The following is a 16388-nucleotide window of genomic DNA, read 5'->3' as shown; positions in this document are numbered from 1 at the left end:
AGTCGAGAATAGAAGGGCCTGGCATACTTATGGTCCATGGAGTCACAAAGAACCCAACATGACTGAATGACTCAACAACAACAACAAAATATTTAGTAATAAAGAGATCACTGGTCACTTTGAAGAAAACAATTTTAGTTGAATGATGAGGTCAGAGCCAGACTAAAGAGTGTTTAAAAGAGAACGAGAGGAGAAGTGCAGGTGCCTAATGTAGACATCTTTTTCCATGAGTTTACATAAAAGGCAGAGGAGAAGTAGTGATATAGCTCATGGTGGATGAGCAAAGCAAAAGAGGATTGTTTTTTTAAGGACAAGGAAGACATGACCATGTTTGTAGGCAAAACATAAGCAGTTAGTACATAGGGAAAACATTAAATATGAAAGAATAATAACTGGATAGCAACTTGTCTCAGATTTTTTCCATCCGAATTCCACTGGACAAGATGAGAATATTTTCTTCTATAAGAAAAATAGTAGTAGTAGTAGCAGTAGCAATAGTAGTAGTAGTAGATTTTATATATTATATAGTATTTATATAGGTACTTTGATATTTACATAGGTATACTTTGAAGTTTGCAACCACTTTACATATCTTAGAGTCCCCAAACAAATCTAAGACCATATAAATATAAGATTTCTTTTTCCCCACTCATGGCAAAGAGGCCACTGTTTTTCTTTTTTTTTTATAATTTTAAAATTAATTCGTCATCACACAGAAGAAACTAAATGATTAAATTATTTGGTAAAATGTAATCTCCTTGAGGATGATTTGATAGAATGTAATCTCCTTGTGCCTTGAGGGCATGGAGAATTTTCCTTTTTTTTCTTTGTTTCCTCATCACCAAGAACACTATATGCATATAGCTCTTAATAAATGTTTGTCATTTGACTTGGATGACCATTCTTTTCTTTTCTTTTCTTTTTTTGAGGCAATTAGGGTTAAATGACTTGCCAGGGTCACCCAGTTACTAAGTGTCTGAGGCCAGATTTCAACTAAGGTGCTCCTGGCTCCAGGGCCCCTGCTGTACTCACTGCACCATCTAGCTACCATGGCCATTCTTTAAGAATATATATACTTTATTTTAACATTCATTTTTTAAAATTTTGAGTTCCCAGTTCTTTCTCTCCCTCCAGCCACTTCCCCACCCGTTGAGAAGGCAAGCAATATATGTCAATTATACTTGTGAGATCATGAAAAACATTTCCATATGTAGCAGCAAGCACCCTAGTATACTCAGAATGTCTGCTAGCAAAGGTTCTTTAATCTGCTTTTCTAAAGGAAAACAACTCAAAAGGAGCTAACAATCTTAGTTTAATCAAACATATATCATTTACCTAGTTCAGGGGGAAAAGTCCGAACTTCAGAGAAAATACAAACAGAAGTTACAAGCAGACAAAAGAAAAACATACAGAGAAAATAGCACAATTCAACACACCAACAGATAGGACTACCATGTTTCCCCGATAATAAGACACTGTCTTATTATTTTTTTGGACAGAAAAACACCAGAGGGCTTATTTTCAGGGGAGGGCTTATTTTAATGAACATTGACAGCAATTTTAATAAACAGGTAAATGTGAACAAAAAAATGTACCTTTATTCAATAAGCAAATCACTGGGGAAGAACAGGATGACGCGCTCACTGCTGCAGCTCTGATTGGATGCAGCTCGGAGCGCAGCATGCGTTTCACGGGGGGCGGGGGAGCGGTGCATACAGAGGGTACCGTAATGTAGCGTGTAGCGCAGGGGATCACCTTCACTACAGTAGCAATCTCAATAGGGCTTATTTTCGGGGGAGGGCTTATTTTAGAGGAATCTTACACAGTAAGGGGAGGGCTTATTTTGGGGACAGGTCTTATTATCGGGGAAACACGGTAGTAGCTATCTGGCCATCACATACCTAAATAATTAGTTACCAGAGAGAGAAGCACCAACATCTGGGTTTTCAAAGCCCAGAGTCTCAACTTGCCAAATCACACAACTCTTCCCATAAGTGAGCCCCAAAGCAAAATCTCACATCAGGGTGTGTGTGTGTGTGTATATATATATACTTCTCCAGTGTTAGAAAGGGTCAACTTTCGTGACCCACTGCCTAATTATAAAGTAACAAAAAGTGTGCTGAAAAACAAGCCTCCCCTAAGCAAGCTTCTCTTGTTGGACTCCAAGGGAGGCCCATTAAGAGGCAGGGAAGATCTTCAAATTCCCTTCCATTATACCATATTAGCCATGTTGCAAGATAAATAGTCTGTGAAAAAAATATGCTTTAATCTGCACTCAGAGTTCCTCAGTTCTCTCTCTCTGCTTATAGATAGCATAAGCATTTTTCTTCATGAGTCCTTTGAAATTGTCTTAGATTGTATTGATTATAAAAGCTGTCTTTCAAAATTGATGATCACTACAATATTACTGTTACTGTATATGATATTCTCCTGATTCTGCTCATTTCACTTTGCATCAGTTCATATAAGTCTTCCCAGGTTTTTCTGAAACCATCCCTTTCATAATTTCTTACAACTTGATAGTATTCCAATGCAATCTACAATTTGTTTAGCCATACTCTAATTGATGGGCATTGGATGACCATTCATAATAATAGATTTACTTCTTGGCATTAGGCTAGTACCTGCTTGTATTACTCTTTTTAAGATAAAGCAGTTCTTTCCTTGCTTAAGGTCGGCAACCTCATCTAAGGAATTACCAGACCAACACCACAACCTTTATTTTCCATTCGTGTTCAAATGCTTACTTGCTTACTGCTTGATTATCTTCATCTAAACCTGTGCTAATTTGTGTGAGTCCATACAAAGATCTATTTAGCGTCACACTGTTTATTCTCTAAAACCTTAATAGTCTCCCTTACCACTAAGTAGAGGACTTGTCTTACTATGGAAAATGCAGTTTCTCTGTCCTGTAGGAAACGACTACAATTTTGACAGGCACTTCTACACCCACCACTTTCACCATTATCTGTTTTGCAAAAAACACTTACAAAAGAGTTTGGAATGTGAACGGTTCATCTCAGCCCATCACCATTAATGGTAAACTGGCTCAAGTGAGTGTCTTGTGGGCGAATCTCTTTAGAGCTATTTCAAGTAATCAGCCCAAGATATTTCCCCCATGAGATCTGTCATGAGGTAAGCTATACCATCTATCACTTAGGATACCACAGGTAATATTTAGGATCACAGTTACTAATAGTGAATAGAACTGAGGGATATCCTACATATTGCCTACCCCAAAACAGAAAAGCTCAGCAGATTAGAATAGATCAAAGATCTCAAAAAATGTTAGAACCGGAAAGGCATTTAGAGAAAATCCAGCATGACTCTTTCATGTTAATGATGAGGCTTGCTGTAGGCTTTTAACCTTTTCCTTCAAAGAACCCCTCTCACTTCAGAGCTTTGAATGTGGGCCCTCATTTGTCTCCAAGTTTCCAGACCTGCCACGTGGTGCTAGTCTGATGATCTGATGCTTAGCTTTCCAGCAAAAGAACTATGTTGCTAAATCATCTTAATGATTAAAACTAATTAGGAGAAAGACATTCCAAAACGCTGAATGTATTCAGCACAGTGGGGAGGAGGGCGGTGCACAATCAAAAACCTGCAGTGCTCAGAATCATGGACAATGTGGATTTGAGGATTCCGAGAATTTATATGTCTCTCAGGTGCAAGAGGTAGCCACCCACATTGAAACACCTCACACTTCTCCACCCACTCACTCTCTGGACTAGCTGCTCTCACAATGCTACATCTAGGTTCCCCAAGAAGAACAATCTTGTGGTTACATTCAAACTTTCTCAAAGTCCTAGGAAGAGGCCCGCTGTGGGCAAAATACATTCCTCCTTTTTGTTACTATAATAGTCAATCTCCCACCAAAGTGCCTCCATTTACATGAAATCAGCTACTTTAAAAATGATACTTTTAGATCTTAGATATAATAATTTACTTAGAAATAAGGCAAAATAAATAATATCATAGGTACTCATATATTCAGGAATTCAGGAAAATTCAGGAATAATACATTTATCAAAATCTACATATAAACCTAGGTCAGATTCTCCCATCAATGTTTTAAGCATTTGTAAGAGAAAATAAGCACATTGATAGTAATGTGCCAGGAAATACATGAGTGAGAAAAAGTCCATGTCTTAAGGTAACTCACAACTCTGAAACTATAAACTTTGGTGTCTTCTTTCTATCTCAAGAGCTGTCCAAAAAAGCTCCATGAGAAACATAGGTTCCATGTAATACATATGCTTCCCCTGATAAGCTGAGCTGATCCACGATTTGCTTGACTCAGATCTCTCTAGACATGACATCTCAGCGAAGCTAGAAAACACTAGGTGTCTTCTCTGATTTTCTGCTTTGAAATTGTTCCTCCACTTAACTAAACATACTCATGAATAGCTGTGGTATATGTCAGAAGTGTAAAAACTGTGGGCCATATCACAGCCAGAGCCAGATTAAACTATAATTGAGAGTATATAACAAAATAAATAAAAATACAATAGAACATAGATAATGCTAGTATATGGTTTTCTAAATCAACATGGGTCCCATGGAGATCCTTATGTATGATGCGGTGGCTCTGTTTCTATTTTAATTTGACACCATTGGTATACATCCCTTAGAATTTCAAACTTCTCTGATACAGTTCTGAAATTTTTCCTTTCACCTTTCTCTCCTCTTATCTTTCTGAGTCCAGAAGTTAGTAACCAAATTCTTATCTTCTAATTTTAACCAGATAAATAATATTGGTCCCATATGAATAAGTTTGGTGTCCATGTCTCCAAAATACTTCAGTCCGTCATATTCAAAAAGGATTGATGATTTGTCTCAGAACTCTAAACCAGAGTAACTAACTCCTAGAACTCTGAACAGACAACTCAGTAACAAACTCCTTTATATGGTGTTGGGTTGTACTTTGAATCTACCATAACTATGACAAGACATTTTATGTATGGAATGAAAGGTCAAAATATTGTGGTTGATACATATGAGCAGAATAAAATTGAAAAATACAGTTGGATGTGAACTGAGAAATCAGCCATGTCGGCAACATCACTTTACCTTTGAGGAAATCGAGACAAAAAAAGGTAACACAATTTCCCTATAATTAGTGTATGGTAGTTACCCCATATCCTTCTTCCAACTTCTCAAGAACAGTATATAGACTATGAATTTTACATGTTGATTGGTTTTAGACATATAGGTCTCCAATTGTCTTCTGGGATTATAAAGAAATTCATGGGATTGAAAAGGCAAACTCTTTTTCAACCATCTATTATTTCCTCCTAGTCATGAGTGAAAATGAGAACTGAAGTACAAATTCCTCCTTCATCTAAATCTCTGAGACAACTTAAAGATGCCTCTTCCATTCTCCAGAAAGCACATCATCATATGCTGGTACCTTTTGTTGATGGCGCTTAAGTAATTTTCCCATCATTTGTTGGTACTCTGTGCCAACTCTGAGTAGATTTTAGAAGGCAGTAAGTCTCTCTGAGATCATAAACAAGTGGTTTGCAAGAACCCAGAAATAATTACCTTCATTACATTTCTTTCTTAGACCTAAGTTGAACAAAATATTTGGATTTGTCCATTCTTATTTTTTCTTGGTAAAATTCAAATTACTTTCTCTTGGAATTCCATTTTCCTATTGATATTAACTACATTAAAAAACATTCTTTTCCTGGTATTTACTTTCATTGTTTTAGTCATATCTGGAATTTAAAGCTGTACTTTCCAGGAGACTAACAGGGGAATGGAGCTGTTCTGTCCTTTTCTGTTTTCAAGCTCAGGAACTGTGTGTGTTTGTGTTTTTTTGTCTTCTACCACTACCCATTTATTCCCTCCAACCTCCACCCCCATGCCCTTACTTTCATCTCTGAGATGTATGCTTCTTGGGGGCCAAAAAAGTTCACTTCATTTTTAAAATTAATCTCTCTATAACCTGTGGTAGATGTTGCTGGAACCTGCTGATTTGTGTGTTCACATTTTCCAAGTGTTCTCTTTAGTGCTTTTTATAGATACCTATTTTTACAAGATATTCATTGCTTCTTAATTGTTCCCAAAGCTTTTTTTATTGTTGCTTGAGACAAATTTAAAATAGCAGAGCAACACTATGAGCTGCCAAATAATCTTTATGGATATCAGCTCTTTCTCATTTATTAATGAAGTGACTGTCTTTCCCATGTCCCCTTCTTTTATGTTATTTGTGATAGCCCCACATATTCTCATAATCATTGAACACTTCAGGTTTGGCTAACCCTCTCTCAGGAGGATTTCAAACATCATACTTTTCTCTGGGTTTGGCTCACTTCTTCCAAATTGCTGTCATACTAACATGTCTAAGCTCCCAGAGACAGACCACCATCATATGGTTATGTTTTCAGACTCTCAGGCTCTGAGGGACAACCCTGCACTCCCCACTCTAATTCTTAAGCCCCACCCACCCCCCTATCTTATGTATTTTATGTTTGTCATTCACAAAAAAAAACACTTTTAGATCTTAAACATAACCATCTCCTTAACAATAAAGCAAAAGAAATGATAATAATGTAGATAGCAATATGTTAAAGCAACTATGTAAAATATATCACATTACACATTTAAGCTTAGATATGACTCTCCCACCAATTGACTCAACAGCTATGGTGAAGAGTGTTTACACACAGCTGTAGGAACCTGACAGGTAGGAACATGAGGGAGAAAAACTCATGTGCTTCAGGTAACTCACAACTCTGGACTACAGGCTTCAGTGTTATTGATTCGTTAAATGCTTCTCACTGCTTGATGAAAGATCATCAGCTTTCCAACTGGGAAAATTCTCTTTCCTTCTCTGTTTGAATATTCATCACCTTTTAAAGGACATTATAGAAAGTGTTTGCTCTAGCTGTCGTCTTTAAGCTATAGTACTGTAGAACTCATCAAACAGGCCATCTCTGAGCTATACAGAGCAACCCAACCAGCCAGTCATTTTACTCATCCAGATATTTCATTGTCCAATAAGAATGGAGCTCACGGCTCACCTGTACCTAAGAAGCTGCAAAGCCCCCTCTGCTTTTCCTTCTCAAGCCACAGGTGGCAGCAATAAGCCCTTATGAAAAGCTTCACCTTTCTCCAACTCTAGATGGTGCTGAAGGGCAATTGCAATCATTGGAGATGAAGTCCATTCTGCTATGAAGTCCATTGACTATGAAGTCCATGAGCAGAAGAAAGCCTTCTACAAACTGATGGCTTATAATTAGTTCAGTTTACCGGCAGGTGCATCATCCTGGTGATGTCATTGTTCCTCTTCAAAAACGGAAGGATGAACGACAACAGCCAAAGCGGCTTTTGAGTTAGTTCCCTTGTTGTGCCTTCAGCTGTCTTCTGGTTCCTGAACCGTTCTTGTTCTATTTCCTATGGCTTAAACGGGAGCCTCCTGACTAAGTGACTAACCTTTTACTTTAAAAGTCACAGCTCCACAAATTTCCCCTTTCACAGTCCTTGCAAGAGATGACAATTTCCAAATATATGATTTCTCTCTCTCTTTTTAAAGTTTTACTCTCTTTATTCCTAAAGTAGTCTGAAAATTAGCTGAAGTAACCATCAAGCTCTGAAGTCTTCACCACAGTCTTCAATCTCTGGTGCCCATGAAACTGTGTCTCTATGCAATCATATTTCCTTAGTACTTAATTAATAAGATGTCTCTCTCTGCCTATTTGTAGACTAATAAAACTGTTTCCACACATGTAAGACATCACTCCCCTCTGTTCACAGAGAAATCTGAGATCTCATATCTATGCCACAGGACCTTTTCTTTCCAAAGCTGTACGAATCCTATCTGAAAACTTTCTTCATACACACATATTAGAGTATATATTAAAACAAACATGGGCAGAGCACCTGGCTAGAGTCAGGAAGACCTAAGTTTAAATCCAGCCTTAGACCCTTACAAGGTGTGTGAGCCTGGGCAAGTCACTTAACCCCAGTTATAGGGGTCTGCCTCAGTTTCCTCATCTATAAAATTATCCGGAGAAGGAACTGGCAAACCACTGTAGTATCTTTGCTAAGAAAACCCCAACTGGGTCAGAGAGTCAGACAAGATTGACAGCTGAACATCTACCCCTGTTAAATATCAAAACGTTCATCTATAACAGTAGCGATATCTTGCATCCTTTCACAATATAAATCTCTTCCTTTTTACACACACACAAAATTTTTTTCTGTCTCGTTATGTGCTGCATTTGTCTTAAAGAGTCAGTGGTTCAGGTGCACAGGTGTTCAGAAAAGATTAGCATCTCTGGTGTAGGGGGTTGCTGTGCCCTTTTCAGAGCTGCTCATCCATCTTTGACATCACCTTCACCCAGATCTCATTTGTGGCTTCAAGAAGCTATAGCATGGGCAATGGCCACACCCCAGTAAAACCATCTAGGCAAACAAGCTACACCAGGTTGAGAGTAATGAGAAGCCCCAAACTTATAAGTGAATTAGAGAGACATCTACCCCTTGCAGAATGGGAGGATGAGAACAATTTGTTTCAACAGCTATGAAGGTGGCCGAAGTAGGTGCTGTGGAGCCCTTAGAGCTTGGTTAGACATCAAAGAAGCCAAAGTCATGCACTGAATCCCAGGCCATTGCCAATAATCTTGACTTTTGTCTTGCCACTGAACTTTGAAGAAAAAGTAAGGCTGAAGACTGCAACTCTGCCTCACTTAAATCTAATTCACACACAAGTGAAGACATCACCCCCATGACATCAGTGGTTCTCTTTGAAAACAAAAGACGAACAGCTACTTTCTTTGAGACTCAGTTTCCTCTTATGAAAAATGAAGTTAATGATACTTGCACTACCCTTCTCATTTTTGTGAAGATCAGATGAGGTTGTATATGGGATAGTGCATTAACTGTATAAAATATCAGCTATGACAAGATAACTAACAATAATTTCTATAATTGCACCATCTTCCCTAGCATGAGCACCCAACTTTAGGCTCTTGAAGATTTTCCTCTTGGTTGAAGATTCTTCTTCTTCTTCCTATATTCCTCTTTGAAATGAAGATTTTCATGTTTGAAACGGCAAGCCCAGAAATAGCAACACTTCAGCATAAGGAGGTGCTGTGCTCCATTTTTATTTCCGCCAAACTGGTAGTGGGAAGGAAAAGAGAGAGACATTGAGATATCAAGAGTAAAGTCCCTTAGACATGAAGGAGACATAGAACACCTTAGAAAGGGTTAGAGGGTCTTATCTAGTTCGATTATATAGGAAAAGGCCAGGAGACAGTGAACTTGCCCCAGGACACATACAACTTCCTTACCTTTGTCCCAAGTCTCTTAACTCAAGTCTCTGCAGAAACCAGAGAATACTGAACTAATCATCATAAATAAAAGTAGAGTTCAAAACGTGAGGGAAGCCAACTCTCAACCCAGGATTATTGAACCAGAGAGTCTAGAACTCTCTCAGGTAACAAACCTTAAAACTGAGACTCTGAAGGTGTCAAAGAAGAGAAGGTAAAGGTCATTGTCCTTACTAAACTGTAACACTCCAGCTGAGGAAAGCTGTGTAACACCCATCCAAACCAAAGGCTAGCAGCAGTGACTCCAGCTGTCCATCACTGAATGAATGCTGGGAGTCTACAGGAAGAACCTGTGTAGCAGAGATGCTACCTGTAGTGAAGAGTCCAGTGGTCCCGGAGCAACAGCTGCCCAGTAGCCAAGTGACCTAGCTAGCCCAAGCTAGCAGCAGCTGTCCAGACATACAGGCTGCCCAGATCAGACTATCATCAGCTGCTGCCCAATCAGACCAGAGGGGTTGCAACATTTGGGTTGCTTTGATATTTGTGAAAGGGAGAATATGTTGAAATAACTGGCCCAAAATAGAGGGAAAAAATGAGAAGACTTTTCAACAAAGTCGATAATTAGGATCATGTTATTGCTGTTGTCAACTGTAATCATTATTTTTTAGGAAAATTTCCTTGAATTTCTTTGCTTTTTTATTAGCATTATTACCTGTCAGTAAAAGGTAATGTGCTTAATTTCATGTGTGTGTGAATCACATAATATTACTTTCCATAAAGACCATTGAATTTTTTGACTTAACTGACAGGTATTATAGAAGCATAGCATTCTGCTTAAGCTTACCAATGATTAGCCTTGATGAAAGAACCATGGAGGTACCAAGTTTTACCAAGTTAACATCACTAATGTTATCACATGAGGAAAGACTGTTACCAAAACAGCAAAAAACCTAGTCCCACAGAAAAGAAAAAAATACCAATTTGGTATCTTGCATAATTGACCAAATTATCTTAGTGTGGGATCCTGTGATATGGTGGGGGTTGGTTGTAATATGCTAATAAGGTTATTGCAAAAGGGTGTTGCTGGAAGAAACCGTTATATACAGTATGCATATATAAGCAGGATCCTAATTCATGACATTCCTAACGAAGTTGTCTAATTATGAATACTACCCCAAATTTAATCAGCAGCCATGACACCTATGTCTCCAAAAGGCAGGTGTATGTTGTACAACTTCCCTGTTTTGCTTTGTTTTTTCTCATTATCCGTTGGCAGCTAGGTGATACAGTGGACAGAGTGCTGGGCCAGGAGTCAGGAAGACTCACCTTCCTGTGTTCGAATCTGGCCTTAGACATTTACTAGCTGTGAGACCCTGGGCAAGTCACTTAAGCCTATTTGCCTCAGTTTCCTCCTCTATAAAATGAGATGGAAAAGGAAATGGCAAACCACTCCAGTATCTGTGCCAAGAAAACTCTAAATGTGGTCAGGAAGAGTCAGACAGTACTGAAAATGACTGAACTACAACATAGCTTGCCAAGATTAGGAAAGAGCAGTGTTAGCATTGGTTGCTACAGGGCTCCTTCAAACATGCAAAAGAACCTACAAGTATTATTTGTATAGAAGTTGCACTTAGGGGCTGTTGTAAGTATTGTTATTGCTGATACTGATTTTACCCAACTCTAGGACAAAAGTACAAAGCACTTCAGATGTGGGAAACATGGAGAGGATAATCTGGGTTTCCTAGACCATTCCAACTCTCTTTTTCTTTGAACAAATCGAGGGGAACTCTGTGAGTTTTGGGAATGTTGCTTCTTAAGCATCATGGAGTACTTTCCAGTCCCAAATTAGCTGGCAGGACTTTATTAAGAGGGAAAGATATTTTACAAATCAATTGCCAGAAAAGGGACCTTTTTTCATGATAACAGATTTCCTGTAGGTATTGCTTTAGGATCAGAGCTTTAATTTGTAGGGAAGAGAGGATGGTATCCTTCAAAGGACTGAATATTACAATTTAGTTCAACAGATATTTAGGAAGTGACTCTTTACAAGGCATTTGTAAAATATAGTCAGGAATCATGGCTGTGCTACTGATGGACCAAGTTATTCTCTTCATCTTCCCATGCCTTAATGTCCCCATGGGGATAAAAAGAATGTGCCACTTTACAGGTGACTGAAAAAGAATTACCAAACTACAAAATTGCTGCTATTTTCTACAAATCATATTCAGGAAAGAGAAACAGCCTGACTAGAAAGCATGTGTATGGAATATGGGTTCTAGGGAGCAAAAAGTTAATCCTGAGAATTTTGAAATGCCTAGACTAGGTACTTGGGATATTATGAATCATGTAAAGAGAAGTGAAACATGTGAGCTTTTATTTAAATCTTTAGATAAGCTGTTTGAATAATAATATGTTGAGGAAGCTTCCAAATACCATACCCCTTGACTCCAAAACTGAGTATACCAAGAAAGATGTCAATAAACTCTTCAAAGAAAAGACTACTAATATCACCAGTCATTATCCTTCTCCCCATCATCATTATTTAGCTGAAGGAACTTGGCAGTGTACTGTGCACCCTGGTGATATAAATGTCATCATCATTGCTGTATTTTTATTGCTCAGAAGAATGTGGTGTTAACACAGCACAGCATCCAGGTACATTAAATCAGTTGCTGAATCTAAAGTCTCCAAGTTGTATGGCAAATATACAAAATGATTACTTTCTTGAATTGGTACTGGCATATTATAAACCTCAGTTACTCAATTTGTTTAACACATGCCCAGAATCATCCCGTCTCCAAGATGAAAATTGATTTCATGTATGTTGTTATTAATCTTATTATTTTGTTTCTATGGTCATGAACCTTAAACCACATTTTTTTCTAACTCCTCTCTCTCTCTCTCTCTCTCTCTCTCTCTCTCTCTCTCCCCTCCCCCCTCTCTCTCTTCTTCCTTTTCTTGGTCCTTGCCTTTCCTTTATTTTCTCTGGCTACCTGAGATGCCCCAGTAGAAGATGACCCTTCTCCTTGTGCCCTTGACACGGGACATGGACGGCAGTGCCAGAATGGCACCATATGTAAAGCAGGGTGGGATGGACCCAAACACGGCATCACCAACTTTGACAATTTCGCCTTCGCCATGTTAACTGTGTTCCAGTGCATTACAATGGAGGGTTGGACAGATGTGCTGTATTGGGTATGTATCTGGAAATGGGAGATCCATGGGGGGAGAAGAAGCAGAAAATAAAGCATTTTGTTTGGGGAATTTTTGGATAGTTGATTCAGAGATCACAGTGATAACAAATCCCCTTTGAGTAACACTTCTGTTCTTTCCCTTTTCCCCACCTTGGCTCCAAATCCAGAAGTATAAGTGTTCTTTTTCTTAAGTCTATAAAAAAGAATCAGGCCTGGTGTCTTAAGAATAAAGATCCCATGTCAAACCAGAATTTTCATTGCATTTTTATAGTACAACAGTTGTGATCAATGGATCCTCCCTCCCACTCCCCCAGTATCTGATGGACTAGGACAACTCCCATGGAACTTGGCATGAGCTCTGTTCCCTTTCTGTGGGACATGTGCTTTGGCCCTTTATGGAAGGACAAGTACCTTGTTGACCTGGTGTGGCAATTCTTGATTGGTCACCCATGACAGGAGTTGGATTAAAGATGATTATTAGCCAGAGTCAGAATCAGCTGATCATTCCATGGTCAATCATCTTTGATACAGCCACTTATCACTGGTGATATCAACTGGCGAGTTGGGAGATGCATTGTCATCTCAAGATAGTGCATATCTTTCAGTAAGAAGCCAGAGCACATGTTCCACAGAAAGGGATCAGGGCCCATGTCCAGCTCCATGGGAAGTGAACCAGTCCAGCAGATCAACAAGGTCCACTGATCACCATTTCTATAGCATGTTGCTATATTTTAATTCTTAGATTGATCTTGTCCTAACATTTTAATCATTCATTAGCCCAGTATATCACTATCAATTTTCACCAGTGACTTAAATTTTTAAAACCTCCTCTTTACATGACAGATATCTGGAAATGACACCTTTTGAATTAATACCAGTATGTAATGAATTCCTAGTTCCCTAAGAGGTTTAGCCCTTGTTTTCCAACAAGTAAAACTGGCTATATTGCATGTCATCTGATTGACCCTTATGGAAATCTGGCTTAAGATCTCAATGAAACATAACCCTATAGTCAGATCTACATATCCATATTCATGCAACTTTTCTCTTCCCCTAATGGTATCTCTATCCTGGTAAGGCAAAGCCTATTTTTGGCAAGAAAAAAAAAAACACCAGAAAACCCAGCTTCTCCTTCTTCGGGATGTGGTATCCTCTAAGTATTTTGAACAATAATATATACTGCCAGCAATGAAAGCACTGTATTCTCTAGAATTTTGCAAAAGAGCTGAAATTCATGGAACCTGCCTGAGTCTTCTTAGGAAGCAGGGTAGAGTACCATGAATAGAGTATATTTGTAGAGGGTATCTTACACCAAAGTGAACTGAATGTTTGGGTGGGGAATAACAAAGCAGATAGACAATCAACCTGAAACCAAGGAAGCAACAGTGTCTTCCTGCCTTGGAAAGAACATTCCAGGAACAATGTATGAGTCTCTTCTAGAAAATTTCATAATGAAATAATGCTTTCATGGGTCAGGTGCCAAGTCCTCCTGACTCACACGGCTCCTAATCCCTGTAGATGTCTTATAGCTCAGAAACCATAGGTGGGTGCTTGCCCTGGTGTAAAGAATCATTTAGGGACATTTAAAACTAATCAAAGCATTGGTATAATTTTGAGAAAGAACTTCAAGTCATACAAATGCCAAATGTTATGCTAAGCCAAAAATAATCTCTTCAGAAAATATTTGTGAGACCACAGACTAAGACATTTGTTTGAATTACTTTAAAAAGCAGCTAAATCAGCTCCCAAATGGACAAGTTTATTCTGTTGAGTAAATCATACCAAATTCTACCAAGGTTTTGAAAAGTTCTTTGGTTTTGCCTTCCATCTTAGGAAGGCATCTTAAGAACCTTTATTTGGTCATGCACAGGTAAAAAAAAAACCACCCAGTTATCTACCTACAAATAAATAGGTCATAAAATACTTGATTTATGTATCACATGAACTTCAAACCAATGTCTTAGGTTGCTAGGGAAATTCCTATCAGTATTAGATTGGGATATGGAGGGCAAGATGGCAGTGGGTAGTTGGGGGGAGGGGGATTGGAAGAAGAGGTATAATTTATTTTAGTGACAACCCAGATATAAATTGTGGTTTTTCATCCCTCCCTCCCTTTTCCCCCAACCCAAGTCACTGGTACCCCACCAACCAGATGTGGTATAGAGAAACACTGTCATAATGACACCCAAAGTGGGGAATAATGAGAAGCACACGACTGCAACCACCAACTTTCCACAGCTGTACAGCTGTGTTGTGCTTTCTTCCCTGGAGTTTCCAGTATGCAGAATGGAAATTGAAGGCATTTCAGAGGTGAAGAAGCAATCAGGTTCCCAGGGAATATTCCTCTCTGACTATTCAAGGAACCTTTCAACGAAGGCTCAATGTATATACCTACATGTACACATACACAAACTTGTTCTTGTTTTTTGGCAATATTTTAAAAGTATAATGACATTCTATATGTGTGTGTACATGTATATATATATATGTATGTATATTTTTTCTTTTTTTTTTTGAGAGTAGAGAAAGACAGATCAACGTGTATAAATGTGCTACCTCTCACACCTAGAATTTCAGTCTCCTTCTTGGGTATTCACAAAAAGCTGGGTAACGCTCCAGCCCAACGCTTCTGCTCACAGAGAATTTCTTTTTTTTTCCTTTCTTTCCACTCCCTCTTTTTTCTACCTTCTGTCTTTCTGCCTTTTCCTGCCCCTTTAATCTATTGCAGCTGTAAAGTGTGCTGGGGATATGGCTACTTAGACTCCCCAGGCCACCTCAGAATGTGGCCTCTATCTCTTATTGGTGAGCAAGCATTTCTGCTCAAACTCAAGGAGTCAGTATGGTTTCAGTTAAAAGAGGCTAAGAAATCAGTTTGTTTGCGATGATGAATTCCATATAGGAAACTAGCTGTGAATTAGAACTCAGATAATATTTATGTTGTATCCAGATGGGTATTAGTTGGATATTTCTATGTGGTAAAACTAGTCCTTAAAACCTTAGAGAAACAGGTGATTCAGTGGCTATATGCAGATATATCCTGAACTACAAGGGACACAGGAGTTCATCACTAAGAAAGGTCATACTCCTACTTAACAAGAATAGAATGTGAGATACTCTTCTTTTTTTAAATGAAACTAAATTTTATTACATCAAGTAACATATATATATATATATATTTACATATAAAGGTTCAAATAACAGTTTTCATTGTTTATTGAGCTCTTTTTAAAAAATCATTCTGTGACAAACTCAGGAGCTAGTATCTTAAGTCTTCATCTGAAAAGTAGTTTTCTGAATTCCTGTTTTTAGTAGACTGACCAGTCCTCTGTTTAAATTGATTTATTAGCACATGGCTACTTAAAAATACACACATGTACATTTTATTTATTTTTATTTATTGCTTTTTTTTGGAAGGCTTGGGGTTAAGTGACTTGCCCGAGGTCACATGACTACTTTTGTGTTAAGTGTCTGAGGCCAGACAGATTGGAACTCAGGTCCTCCTGACTTTAGGGCCAGTGCTCTATTCACTGCACCACCTAACCGCCCCACACATGTACATTTTAAAGCAGCGCCTATATCATGTGACCAACTAGGGCATACTAAACTTCTAAATAAAACATTCAGTCAGCATCTAATCATGGAAAACAAAATCCTTAGAGCTGTAGCTTTTGGGAAAGATGCAGAGCAAAATTTGGGTGACATTAGTCTACTTAAAGGTAGAAAATCAAAGATGTGCCCTGATAATTTGCAGCAATCTGAGCTGACCCTTCACAATGCAGTCCCAATCTCACTTCCTTAAAAGGTAATCAGGGTCATTCCTAACTACTTAAAATGCATAGCTTCATCAGCTGCAAAAAATCATCATTTGCATATTCTGTGTATTGGGAGGTTGAGGTAGAAGAGAAGAAAAGGGGAA

At 38.4% G+C, this 16388-nt stretch overlaps 1 protein-coding gene across 1 annotated transcript in view; it reads left to right on the top strand.

The window, feature by feature from the left end:
- Positions 1-16388, top strand: part of CACNA1C (calcium voltage-gated channel subunit alpha1 C) — an 879081-nt gene that overhangs the window by 581277 nt on the left and 281416 nt on the right. The window contains exon 7 of the mRNA XM_069094317.1: positions 12289-12473. Coding sequence (XP_068950418.1) covers positions 12289-12473 — 185 coding nt within the window. The remainder of the gene's footprint in view (positions 1-12288; positions 12474-16388) is intronic.

The sequence above is a fragment of the Petaurus breviceps genome, unplaced genomic scaffold (genome assembly GCF_028583685.1).
Source record: "Petaurus breviceps papuanus isolate PSGF00001 unplaced genomic scaffold, PetGlider_PUasm1.0 216, whole genome shotgun sequence".
NCBI classification, from domain to species: Eukaryota; Metazoa; Chordata; class Mammalia; order Diprotodontia; family Petauridae; genus Petaurus; species Petaurus breviceps.
This window is presented reverse-complemented; position numbering and strand designations above follow the sequence as displayed.